The 14,141-nt window shown below is 41.3% G+C and overlaps 1 protein-coding gene across 3 annotated transcripts in view; it reads right to left on the bottom strand.

Moving 5' to 3' along the window:
* Nucleotides 1-14,141, bottom strand: part of LOC126248478 (galactosylgalactosylxylosylprotein 3-beta-glucuronosyltransferase S) — a 184,706-nt gene that overhangs the window by 30,410 nt on the left and 140,155 nt on the right. For all 3 annotated transcript variants that reach the window (XM_049949495.1, XM_049949494.1, XM_049949496.1), the window contains 2 exons: nucleotides 11,040-11,299; nucleotides 6,269-6,475 (listed from right to left, as the gene is read on the bottom strand). In XM_049949495.1, coding sequence (XP_049805452.1) covers nucleotides 6,269-6,475; nucleotides 11,040-11,299 — 467 coding nt within the window. The remainder of the gene's footprint in view (nucleotides 1-6,268; nucleotides 6,476-11,039; nucleotides 11,300-14,141) is intronic.

Raw genomic sequence — 14,141 nt, 5'->3', positions numbered from 1 at the left:
TTGTTTAACTTGTCTATAGTAAATCAGGTCCTATCAGTGAACCAGACTGTGCCTTCAGACAGTGTTTCTCGTCTATGAGAAGAATTTGCAGACATTTTTGCACCGGGCCTCGGTTACGCTAAAAACTATAAAGCACATTTGGCACTGAAAGTAAACGCGCAACCGAAATTTTTCAGAGCGCGCAATGTTCCCCACGCATTGCGTGATGAGGTCGCAAGAACATTACACGATTTGGAATCACAGGGTGTGACTGAACGTGTGCAGGCTTCTCTCTGGGCATCACCCTTAGTAATTTTGTCAAAACCTCCCGGAAAATTGAGACTTTGTGTGGACTTCAAGGCAACAGTGAATCCACAATTAGTGATTGCAACTTATCCTTTACCCCGCCCGGAAGATCTTTTTGACAAACTGCGCCCGGGTGAATATTTTTCGAAGTTGGACCTCGCAGATGCGTACTTGCAAATACCGGTGGACGAAGACTCCCAGCGCGTTTTGGTGGTTAACACGCATCTTGGTTTGTACCGATTCAAAAGACTGCCATTCGGGTGTGCATCCGCCCCTGCATTGTTTCAGCAATATCTGCAAACTGTTTGTGCGTCGGTCCCTACTGCAGCAAACTATCTGGGACGATATTGTGATCTTTGAAAAGACGGAAGAAGAACATTTAGCCAATCTCAGAACATTATTTCAGGTCTTGTGACAAAATGGTCTTCGCTTGCGGAAGGACAAATGTGTTTTTTTTGCTCGTGACTTACCCTATCTGGGTCATGTAATCAATGCCCAAGGCATACATCCCCGTCCAGAGCACCTCCGTGCCATACAGGACTTGCCTTTGCCGCAGAATTTGAAGCAGCTACAGAGTGTGCTGGGAAAAATCAATTACTATCATAAATACGTGTGCCACGCCTCTTCCATTTCAGCTCCGCTTCATCGCTTACGCCGTAAAGGTGTTCCGTTCGTCTGGACGACGGCATGCGAACACGCCTTTCGCCAGTTGAAATCAGCGTTGCTTTCCAATACTTGCCTTACGCCATTCGATCCCCAGAAACCCCTTTTGTTGATGGTAGATGCATCGGATTTCGGGATCGGTGCTCTGCTTGCGCACAAAGATGGATCGCATGATCGCCCTATTGCCTTTGCGTCCAAATTGCTCTCGTCTGCGCAAAGAAATTATTCACAGATAGAGAAAGAAGCTTTGGCTCTCGTCTTTGGTGTTACAAAGTTTCATGATTTCTTGTATGGTCGTCACTTTACCATCATCACAGACCACAAACCCTTGACGTCGCTTTTTCATCCAAACAAGCCTGTACCTCCACGTACAGCGCAGAAATTCATTCGCTGGTCTATTTTCCTCTCGCAGTACCGCTACGATATCTTGTATCGGTCCACTGCTAAGCACGGAAACGCCGATGCGTTGTCCCGATTGCCTGTTGCTGAGGATAGAGCATTCGATTCTTCCGAACTTGCTTGCATGTTCATTGATGCAGAAACCGATGACGTGGTCGAATCGTTTCCGATTGATTTTCGTCGTGTAGCTACAGCGACAGCTGCTGACCCTGTCCTTGCTACCGTTTTGCGTTTTGTTGCCAGTCAATGGCCCTTGTCACAGTCACGGATCGAGGATCCATTGGTTCGCCGATTTTTTGCTCACAAGGAGAGACTTTTTGTACGACGTGGTGTTTTGCTGTTGCGTTCTGATAATGATCAGTCCCGGGTCGGTCCCACGTTCGTTACAGTCCTTTGTCTTATGGCTTCTCCACCAAGGACATTGGGGTATAGTGCGAACGAAACAACTTGCTCGTCAGCACTGTACTTGGTTCGGAATCGATGCTGCAATTACGAATATGTGCTCTTCTTGCATGGCGTGTGCCAAACAACAATCCGCCCCACCGCGGAAATTCTTTTCATGGCCGAAAGCCACTTCCCCTTGGCAATGCTTACACATCGATTTTGCTGGTCCATACTGGAATGCTCGATGGTTGGTTGAGGTAGATTCATTTAGTAATTTTCCTTTTGTTGTCTTCCACGACGTCATCTGCCACCATCCAAGCGTTATCCGATATCTTTTGCATTGAAGGTCTTCCACAGACTATTGTTTCCGACAATGGCCCACAATTCATGTCTGCAGAATTTCAGTCATTCTGCAAGGCCAATGGTATTCAACATCTGACATCCGCGTCGTTTTCGCCTGAGTCAAACGGTGCCGCTGAATGCTTGGTCCGGACTTTCAAGTCACAGATGTTGACGTTGAAAGAGTCGCATTCTCGGGAGGACGCGTTATTGCTCTTTTTGTCCTCGTATCGCTCTCAGCCCCGAGATGATCGCTCGCCGGCTGAGTTGCTCCACGGTTGTCCTCATCGAACCTTGATGTCTTTGCTCCATCCGCCGCATCAGGTTCCTGTGCAGCGGCAGACACCTGCTTTTGTTCCAGGCGACATTGTATACTATCGCAACTATCGAGGTTCACGGCGTTGGCTCGCAGGGCGCATTCTTCGCTGCCTCGGCCGCACTATGTATCTGGTTTTGGGGGCCTCTGGTGAGGTGCGTCGGCATCTCAATCAGCTGCACCTCTGTCGTCGCCTGGGTTCTGCCGCTCCCCGTCTGCTTTCAGCGACGGTGCCGTCCGGTCAGCGCCCTGGGGACCCATCTACTGGCTCGCCTCATCCCCAGGTGTTACCGACGCTGCCTTCCATTTTGCCCCATGGCGACGCGCCGCCGCCTGTTCTCCCGCCGGCGACGCCCGCAGTGGACGCGCCTGGGTCACGCGCCGCCGATCGCTTCCCGTGACCAGCTGTCCTCCGACATGGAACTCTTGCCCGCTCCAGACCAGATGTCGTCTACGCCCGTCGGGTGCCCCGTTCTGATGGAGGTCGACCCTTCGGCCCCTCCTGTCTCTCTACGGGCGCATACACCGCATGTTGGCGTGCACCCTGGACTAGGTTTTCAGGCGTTTCCTAGCTCCCCTCGGACCGAATGGCAGGGTGCGGGTGGCACAGCCTCGCCTTTTGTTAGGCTCCCCACCTCGTCGCATACGTCAACATGGGGTCCTCCCCACGGCGGGCGGAAGCCTTATCACACAACTGTTTGCCGATTTGCGGGGGAGGAATGTGGTGATACCGCCAGACACCACACTTGCTAGGTGGTAGCCTTTAAATCGGCCGCGGTCCGTTAGTATATGTCGGACCCGCGTGTCGCCACTGTCAGTGATTGCAGACCGAGCGCCGCCACACGGCAGGTCTGGAGAGACGTCCTAGCACTCGCCCCAGCTGTACAGCAGACTTTGCCAGAGATGGATCACTGACAAATACGCTCTCATTTGCCGAGACGATAGTTAGCATAGCCTTCAGCTACGTCATTTGCTACGACCTAGCAAGGCGCCATTACCAGTTTATATTGAGATTGTAATTATGTATCATCAAGAGCGATGTTCTCCAAGTATGGATTAAAGTTAAGTATTCCAGAAGCTATGTACTATTTTTGGCTACTATAACTCCTTTAACTGTTCCAGACCTCACGCCAGTCTGCGTGAGCTTAAAAGCGTGCATTTCGGCCTCCTCTAGCAACACGGTGTTGGCTCTTCTGCCAACACATCACTTAGTATACCCAGTTCTTTGAAGAGGTTTCTACAGGACGTCCGTGAATTTACTCCACAAATAATATGTATTACACGCTTTTGGACTCTGAAAACTTTTGTTTGACTTGAAGAGTTACCCCAAAATATTATACCATATGACATTATGGAATGAAAGTAGGCAAAGTATGCAAGCTTTTTCATTTTTATGTCGCCTATGTCTGCTAACATTCGAATTGCAAATACAGATTTGTTAAGGCGTTTCTGCAGTTCTGTGGTGTGCTCTTCCCAACTGAATTTATTATCAAGTTGTAATCCCAGGAATTTAAGACTGTCAACCTCTTCTATCTGCTCTTCTTCGTATTTTATGCATATGCTGGGTGGAAACCTCTTACAGGTTCTGAATTGCATATAGTGAGTCTTTTCGAAGTTTAATGTCAGTGAGTTGGCTTTAAACCATTTATTAAGACTCATGAAAATATCATTAGCAGATCTTTCTAGAACTACACTTGACATACTATTTATTGCAATACTTGTGTCATCTGCAAACAAAACGAACTCTGCTTCTGGCAGTGTAACTGATGAGAGATCATTATTGTACACAAGAAAAAGCAATGGCCCTAAGATGGATTCTTGTGGGACACCACATGTAATTTCTTCCCATTCTGATGATAACTGATGACTTAATTCACTAGTTCCTTGCACTGACACCCTTTGTTTCCTGTTAGTGAGGTATGACTTGAACCATTTTGCAGCACTGCCCGTGACACCATAGAATTCTAATTTACTTAAAGGGATGTTGTGGTTCACACAATCAAATGCCTTTGACAAATCACAGAAAATACCTGCTGCTTGTAATTTGTTATTTAATGAATTAAGTACATTTTCACTGTAGGTGTAAATAGCCTTCTCGATATCAGAACCCTTCATTAAGAACAGCTAGACATTATCTTTTGATTATGATTTTCACCTCAATGTTACTGGGAGTTCATACAGCCTGCTCCAAGCGAACATCGGCTGTCATTTTTGCACATAATATGTTGAGTCATTTTCATAATAAGGGGCCAGAAGTGACAATTTTCCATAGTATGTCACAAGAATCTCCCCTTACACTGGTCCGTCATGTTGTATAGCTCTTGGGGAAATCAGGTTTTTGATAAGAAATACAGGGTGATTCAAAAAGAATACCACAACTTTAGGAATTTAAAACTCTGCAACGACAAAAGGCAGAGCTAAGCACTATCTGTCAGCGAATTAAGGGAGCTATAAAGTTTCATTTAGTTGTACATTTGTTCGCTTGAGGCGCTGTTGACTAGGCGTCAGCGTCAGTTGATGCTAAGATGGCGACCGCTCAACAGAAAGCTTTTTGTGTTCTTGAGTACGGCAGAAGTGAATCGACGACAGTTCTTCAGCGTGCATTTTGAACGAAGTATGGTGTTAAACCTCCTGATAGGTGGTGTATTAAACGTTGGTATAAACAGTTTACAGAGAATGGGTGTTTGTGCAAAGGGAAAAGTTCTGGACGGCCGAGAACGAGTGATGAAAATATAGCACGCATCCAGCAAGCATTTGTTCGCAGCCCAGGAAAATCAACTCGCAGAGCTAGCAGAGAGCTGCAAATTCCACAATCAACTGTATGGAGAGTCCTACGAAAAAGGTTAGTTATGAAACCTGAACGTCAACTACCCGAGGCGATGGATCGGCCGCCAGGCAGCCCGTGAAAGAGCACTTCATCACTGGCCTCCAAGAAGCCCTGATCTTACCCCCTGCGATTTTTTCTTATGGGGGTATGTTAAGGATATGGTGTTTCAGCCACCATTGATGATTTGAAACGAGAAATAACAACAGCTATCCAAACTGTTACGCCTGATATGCTACAGAGAGTGTGGAACGAGTTGGAGTATCGGGTTGATATTGCTCGTGTGTCTGGAGGGGGCCATATTGAACATCTCTGAACTTGTTTTTGAGTGAAAAAAAACCTTTTTAAATACTCTTTGTAATGATGTATAACAGAAGGTTATATTATGTTTCTTTCATTAAATACACATTTTTAAAGTTGTGGTATTCTTTTTGAATTGCCCTGTACTTCATAAATCATAGGTAATGACACTTATTTGGAACCTGCATTTTATCATCAGATGATTATTTTTAAACTTATCAGTTAGCTCTGTAATTTTGGATATATCCTTGTGGATATATATCATAATGGGTATGTATAATAAAATATACTGAAAACAGACACTATTTAAAATATTTTCACTTTACACTCAGTTGACAGCTACCTGATCTAGCACATAATGAAATACAAATTTAAAGTGAAATTAATGTATTTAATGAAAGAAAATAAAAGATAGAATGCAAATCATATGGCTTGACAGTATCTATCAAAATGGAAGCCTAATCTCAAAATAACTACATTGTGTGGCACACTAAGCTGTTTGTGCAAAACGTACACCACACATTTCAAAACAAATCTGTGAAGAGTTATACAAGCGGTATATGCAAAAGTCATAACCATAATTTTTTTCTCATCTATAATTATAATTAATGTGCAAAAAACAAATCATGTTCAAGTAAAAGGCTACCCCAATCACTGTTTAACACATGGAAATTATCCCACATGCACCTAAGTTTCCCAGTGTAAAAAAACAACCAACCAACTATGAAATAAAAGCCTGTACCTCCCACATATATTACCTGAGTGCACGAGTTTCCTTTTGGTTCGATATCCTCCAATTTTAAGTGAAGACTTCGAAGAAAGTGGTCCTCTTCATATCCAGCTTTGTATGGCATGGTTGCATTTGGATGTTCCAATAAAAACTCAACATTCACTGCAAATCCAGCCATGTCCACTGGAAACTTTCTCTTGGATGGCCATGAATCAAAAAATCCTATAACTCTTCCCTAAATATAAGTACAAAAAGTAAATTTCAGTAAAATGCTTCACTTCCTTTACTCATGCAGTAACTATATTACGTTAATAATTAAAACAAGGGTCTGTTACAGAGTGAATGAACCTATACAAAATTTTTACTATATGTAATATACACTCATGCTCATAAATTAAGGATAATTGCGGAATGTGGTGCCATACAACATGGCACTACACAAAACTGGCGCTAATAGCATAGGCCCATAGGGAACACACACGACACAGATCTGTAAGTCCAGGGTATTGGTGATAAGTTGAGAAAACCATACCTAAACACATGTGCTACAAAATGCCACTGTTTCCTGCATATGTACCCTGACATCAGTATGGGATATGACCACCATGCACACGTACACAGCCCACACAACGGGTTAGCATACTCTGGATCAGGTGGTTGAGCAGCTGCTGGGGTATAGCCTCCCATTCTTGCACCAGTGCCTGTCGGAGCTCCTGAAGACGTGCAGCAATATGTCGAGCGAGAGCATCCCAGACGTGCTTGATGGGGTTTAGGTCTGGAGAACAGGCAGGCAACTCCATTTGTCTGATATCTTCTGTTTCAAGGTACTCCTCCACGATGGCAGCTCGGTGGGGCTGTCCGTTATCATCCATCAGGAGGAAGATGGGACGCACTGCACCCCTGAAAAGGCAGACATACTGGTGCAAAATAAAGTCCCAATACACCTGACCTGTTACAGTTCCTCTGTCAAAGACATGCAGGGGTGTACGTGCACCAATCATAATCCCAACCCACACCATCAAACCACAATCAGCATACAGGTCCCTTTCAAGGACATTAATGGGTTGGTATCTGGTTCCTGGTTCATGCCAGATGAAAACCTGGCGAGAATCACTGTTCAGACTACACCTGGCCTTGTCCGTGAACATAATCTGGGACCACTGTTCCAATGACCGTGTACTATGTTATTGACACCAGGCTTTACGGGCCCTCCTGTGACCAGGGGTCAGTGGAATGCACCTTGCAGGTCTCCAGGCGAATAAACTATGTCTGCTCAGTCGTCTGTAGACTGTGTGTCTGGAGAAAACTGTTCCAGTGGCTGTGGTAAGGCCTGAGCAAGGTTACCTGCAGTACTCCGTGGCCGTCTGCGGGCACTGATGGTGAGATATCGGTCTTCTTGTGGTGTTGTACACTGTGGCTGTCCCATACTGTAGTGCATGGACACATTTCCTGTCTGTTGGAATCGCTGCCATAATCTTGAAATCACACTTTGTGGCACACGGAGGGCCCGTGCTATGATCTGCTGTGTTTGACCAGCCTCCAGTCGCCCTAGTATTCTACCTGTCATAACGTCATCAATAAGTGTTCTTTGAAACATTTTCAACACACAGTCACCATTAGCACGTCTGAAAACATTTGCACACTTACTCGCTGAACCGTACTCTGACATGCACCAATACACCTCTGCGTATTTGGACTGCTGCCAGCGCCACTGTGCGACGACCGCAGGTCAAATGCACCGCATGGTCATACCCCGAGGTGATTTAAACATGTAAACCACCCACCAGAGCATTGTTTCACCATGTATCAGCATTATCCTTAATTTATGAGCACGAGTGTATACAGCATGTATATCTATTTCCAAATTAACCATTCTTCATATGAATGCTATTGAAGAAATGGGTATTTATCACTTTTCTTCATCTCACAAGCAGAGGAAATGTACTTGGTAGAATAAAACAGAGTCATATTGCACAGCTGACTTAAAAAATCTGAACCATTGTTTAGCCACCTAACTGTAAATGAATTCTTACTTTATGTGGACACTAGCACCTATCGTAATCTATTCATGTGTGCCCTTTAGCGGTGCAATATTGATGAAGTGTTTGTGTTGAGAGAGGCAGCACGTATAGTTTAGTCCTAAATGTCAAGGTCAACAATTTCATCCAGTGGACAGGTCACCATCAACAATATCAGTTGCTCTCACTCCACAATCCATTTTATGAGTGATTGAGTGAGTGGGTGAGGAGTAGTGGGAGGAGGAGAAAGGGCGTGGGGGGGCTGGGGGGGGGGCGAGTTAGCCTACAATGCTGGTGCCTAATCTGGTGAGTTAGTTAGTTAATTAGTTGTGTGTCCCATTGATCTATCTCACAGTAACCGTTCTGATGTGGTACATGTCAAATGCATAACAAATTTTTGTTAGCTATCCCATGCCCTTAAATGACACTAAACACATATATTATACCTACAGATTTATTTATTCCTATTCAAGAATTCATCTATGGTATAGAAGGAGTTGTCAAGGAGATAGGATTTCAATTTATTTTTAAAACTGTTACTGCTGTCTATCAGACATTTTATTTCATCTGGTAATTTATCGAAAAGTTTTACAGCAGCGTACCTCACCCCTTTCTGTGCCAAAGGTAGGTTAAGTAGAGGATAGTGTAAGTCTTTCTTTCTTCTGGTATTATAATCATGAATGTCACTGTTGTTTTTAAACTGGTACATGTTGTTGAGAACAAATTTCATTACTGAGTAAATGCACTGTGAGGCTTTGTAAGAATTCCTGACCTTTTAAAGAGATGCCTACAAGATGTGAGACTATGAGCCCCCACACATTATTCTATCCACTTTCATTTGAGCAGTGAATACTTTTTGCCTGTCCGCGGCTCGTGGTCTTGCGGCAGCGTTCTCGCTTCCTACGCACGGGGTCCCGGGTTAGATTCCTGGCGGGGTCAGGGATTTTATCTGCCTCGAGATGACTGGGTGTTGTGTGTTTTTCATCATAATTTCTTCCTCATTCACCCACAAGTCGCCATAGTGGCGTTAAAGGACTTGTGGAGCGGCAGCCGAACCGCCCCGCGAGGGGTCTCCCGGCCACCATTGCCAAACACCCATTATTACTTTTTGCCTAAGTGTTGAGTTAACCCAAAATATTATTCCGTATGACATCAGAGAGTGAAAGTATGTAAAGTATGTTAGCTTGTTAATTTCTATATCCTTAAAATCATCAATTATTCTGATTGCAAAAGTTGCTGGACCTAGTTGCTTTAGGAGATCTAAAATATGAATTTTTCAGTTAAGATTCTCATCTGTAAGTACACCCAAAAACTTAGTATGCTATACCCTGGCTACTGATTTCTGTTAATGTGTTACATTCATTGAAGAAACTGTACTCCTTGCAGTAGAAAATTGGATTCACTGTGTTGAGATCATCTAAACACACTAACAACACATCTACTTTACATTTTATTCCCCTGATATTTTGATGAAGTTAGGTTTATCCCTATTTACTGTACATAAAGCTTCTTTTATTCCATTTTTCTTGATGATTGTCTGTCTGGACTTTGCTTTAACCTAAAAAATCTGTCTGCCTGGTCCCATTAACTACAGGGATCATCCCTTGTGTGACTGTGGCCCCCTCTCACAGTATCTGCTAATAGAAAAGCTAACTTATCTTTCCCCTCCCTATTTAGGTGCAGGCCATGTGTAGTGTCTCCCCACCTACCAATACTGGAACAACACCCATGTGCGATTTTGATCACAAAATGTATGTCACAACCTCTCCTTCACTTGCTTGCCATGACACACTGAAGAATAACCAAGATCAAGAGCAAGACCCACCACAACAGTATAAGTTTGTAATCTTGGCCACAGCAGCAAGCCTACTCAGTTAAAATGGTTGGAATAAAGGGGAGGATGGAGGGGTTGAGGTTGACGTTCCATCTCTGATAACCTCATTCTTATTGGAACACAAGTTTAGATTACACAAGTGTGGGGAAGGAAATCGGACGTGAACCTTTTCAAAGGAACCATCACAACATTTCTTGTAAGTGTGGTCGTAAATCACCGAAAAAAAGTTCTTAATGGTTGGATGGGGATCTGTAACTTGTTCCTACTGATTGCAAGTCCAGTGCATTAACTACTGAATGTACTTCACCTAGTTCAGTTCAAAACTGAGAGCACAAAGTTATTTCACTGTTGCAAACTGAGTACTTCAATAGATACATCTGCTGAATCATAGGCTTAACATTATGGAACTAACCATTATTACAATTGCAACCTTCTTTGTACAATGAAACGGCTTCTGCTTACCATTATTGAGACTGGCCATTTTCTATGATCAGAAAAGAGTGTAGACAAATATCCAACTGTTAATAATTACTTTTGAAAGGATGCCAGTCTCCAAATTAAGCCAATGTGAAAATGCATGCTTTTTAAAAAAATCACATTTAGCTAAGTGCAAACACAATGCAAGATTTTAAAACAGCAATGCAATAATTATTTGTTGTTTCCTTTTCTATTTAGAAATGGAGGCAAAAAGGGACCAAGAGACATTTTGAGAGATGTCGTTCAATGGTTTATCAACCAAGTACAAGTTTCTCTTTCAACAAATATGTAGTGCAGTTTGATAACTGTAGAGTTTTGAGTATTTTAATGCACCAGCAATGAGAGCAGTAACTGATGATATATCCATCGAAGATTCTTTACAACTTGAGTGCCTGTGTAAATTATTTTTTGATAAATACATTTATGTGCAATTTTCATTATTCTGTAAACTCAAGTTACACCATAAATACCTTTCTTAACACAGGAGAACTAACTGCATAGTCACCAATGAGACCAACTGGGAACATTGAAACTCGCTTCGTACCGCGAATTTCTTCAAAGAGCTCTAAATCAAATGTATTATCATCATCTCCAAAATATATCACACCATTCTTCACATGCTTTCTTATCCAGCTGAGTGCAGCTCGTCTGTTGGCTACACCTCTTGGAACAATATCTGCTTTGCGATACACCTCTGGCATTGGGCTTGCAATGTGGGTGAAAGGAATACCTGGAGTAAGAATAATTATGCAGTAAATATGAAAGCTATATTTTCACAAGGCAATGAACAAAAGTTTTACCAACGAGTAGGCCAACACTTTACAAAAAAATCCCATTAAAAAAAATAATAAAATAAAAAATAAAAATAAATAAATAAATAAAACATTTTTGGAGCATGCATGAAAACATTATTTTATACACTAGCATCTCAAGTAATTAGTATCAGCAATATTTCAACAATGGATGTGATTAGAAATCATGGGCCGAACAACAGAAAAAATACAAAACTTCAAATGTAGCTCAAAATTTGCAATTTCTTGTTTCTCTTTCCATTGTTCAGGAAGAAACGGTGAGTGGCTGCATTCATTCACAATTGTATACATCAGATAAGTTTTACATAAAAGTAGTATATCAAGTTTTGATGCAAAAAATATTAAAATTACTTTCAAGATATTAGCTCAGTAGGTAACACACACAAATATATATGGGGCTTGCGAATCCCTTAGTAAAATGCATTATATAATTTGAGGCAAACAGTTCATTAAAAGACTTCTACATTCCTATAAATAAACAAGTTCAATATAAATTAATTGCTGCTCTTCTCTCCATACGTTTTTGGTGCACTATTTCTGATGGTTACTAGATTATACAATCATATAAGTGCAACAGACATAATAATCACAAAATGTAAGAAAGAACTTTGTAGAAGTGAACTGGCTCAGTCATTATTACCAAATGATATGGGTGTATTGTAACACTGAATGAACTCTGATGTTGAAGGAAGATTGGGGTGTAGCGTCCCATCAATTGCAAGTTCATTAGTGACTGAGTAGATGCACCAAAAGGACAAGAATGGGCAAAGAAATTAGCCATCCCATTATCAAAGGAATCATCCTTTTACTTGCCTCAATAAATTTAGGGAAACATGGAAAACAAAAATCAAAATGGACATGTGGGGAATTTGAACGCCAGTTCTACTGGCTGCAATATTAGCACCTAAACATTTGAGACACTTTAGTCTTTGATGTATATACCATCCTAGATAACACTAATTACTGCACAGGAAAAGTACTTCTCAAACATTAGATTAACAAATTGACTAAATTAAAAAAAAAAAAAAAAAAATGTATGTGCCTGTTGCTCACCAGAGCGCAATTCGACCAATTTAAAATAAGCTAATTCGTATACCGGTACACATATATTTACAGACTTCTAGTTAGAGACAGTCATTAGATTTACTCCTGGTATACAATACTTCTTTTTAAAAATAAATTATTAAATCATGTAATGTCACACTGTTCACTCATATCTCATTATCAGTCACTGAACACACTATACGCACATTGTTTCATAACACTACACTACACTACACTACACTACACACACACACACACACACACACACACACACACACACACACACACACACGTAATGTCTGGGCCATTTTCTGTACCGCAACTTCCCATTTGCTATCATGAAAAACTGAGTCAGCATCCCTCCATAATGAGTGGGATGTTGAGATCAGAAAGAGAAAGAGGTGTTAGTGTTGTGCTCTGCATTGCTTGGGGGTAAGTATTTTTAGAAAGGAAAAAAGAAGGAAAAAAACAAAGTGAATGTGTTCTGACGAATGTTGGATGTTTTATAATCATTATTATTTATTTGTATAACATTTTTTAAAATCAAATCCATACTCTTTTTATCTAAGTAATCCTGCAATGTATAAAAGTATTTCATAACAGGTACATTTTATCTGCCTTTTTAAATAAGTATTTTTTGCAATTTCTTTAAGCTCTTTTGGTAATTTATGGTACAATTTTATTCCTTGGTAGAAAATGCTGTTTTGAGTTTATGTTTATTTTTTCTTGGTAAATGTAAGTTGAGTCTATTTCTTGTTGCATGGTCATGGACAGAGCTGTTTGTGCAGTAATTACCAATGTTATTTTTAATGTCTACAACTGACTGGTAAATGTATTCACATGGAGCAGTTAAAATCCTCAGTGTTTTGAACAGATCTTTACAATGAGCTCGACTAGTATTTTTGGTTATTATTCTTATGGCTCTCTTCTGGAGTTTGAAAATAGTGTTCATATTTTGTGCATTTTTTCCCAAAAAAAGAGTGCCATAGCTAAGAATTGAGTGTACATATGAAGAATATGTAACTAAAAGATACAACATGTTACACCCTGATGATAGGATTCTAAAGGCATAACATGCTGATGACATTCTGTTTGCGAGTACCTTTGTGTGTTCACACCACTTCAACTGAGGATCAATATTCATTGCTAGAAATTTTGCATTTGTTAAACAGTCTAGAGAGGTGCCATCTACATTTGATTTATCATTGTCGTTTTTCCTCTTCAAACTGAAATTCATGGCATTAGTTTTCCTTATGTTCAATGTCACTTTATTGCTTGGCAAGGAGTTCTCTTGTTTTCTCAGTGAATATAATATTGCTGTCATCAGGGAAGAGAATTTTTTCACCATGAGTAACACTACTGGGAAAGTCATTAATGTATATAAGGAATAGTACTGGTCCTAAGATGCTACCTTGCGGAACCCCTATATTAATGTATTTTGGTTCTGACAAATGTTTTACTAAATGTTAAATCTATTTGAAGTATGTGTTATCTCTACTCTTTGTACCATATCTGCTAGGTATGATCGAAACCAGTCATTAGCTACCCCTCTTATTCCTAATGCTTCTAATTTATTTAATAGAATCTTGTGGTCTACTGTATCAAATGCCTTTGAAAGGTCCAAAAATATGCCTGTGACACACTCATCTTTATCAAGAGCATCAAGTACAGCTTTTGTGAATTCTACTACGGCTGACTCCGTATTTTTGCCATTTC

This window comes from Schistocerca nitens, chromosome 3, assembly GCF_023898315.1.
Source record: "Schistocerca nitens isolate TAMUIC-IGC-003100 chromosome 3, iqSchNite1.1, whole genome shotgun sequence".
Lineage (NCBI taxonomy): Eukaryota > Metazoa > Arthropoda > Insecta > Orthoptera > Acrididae > Schistocerca > Schistocerca nitens.
This window is presented reverse-complemented; position numbering and strand designations above follow the sequence as displayed.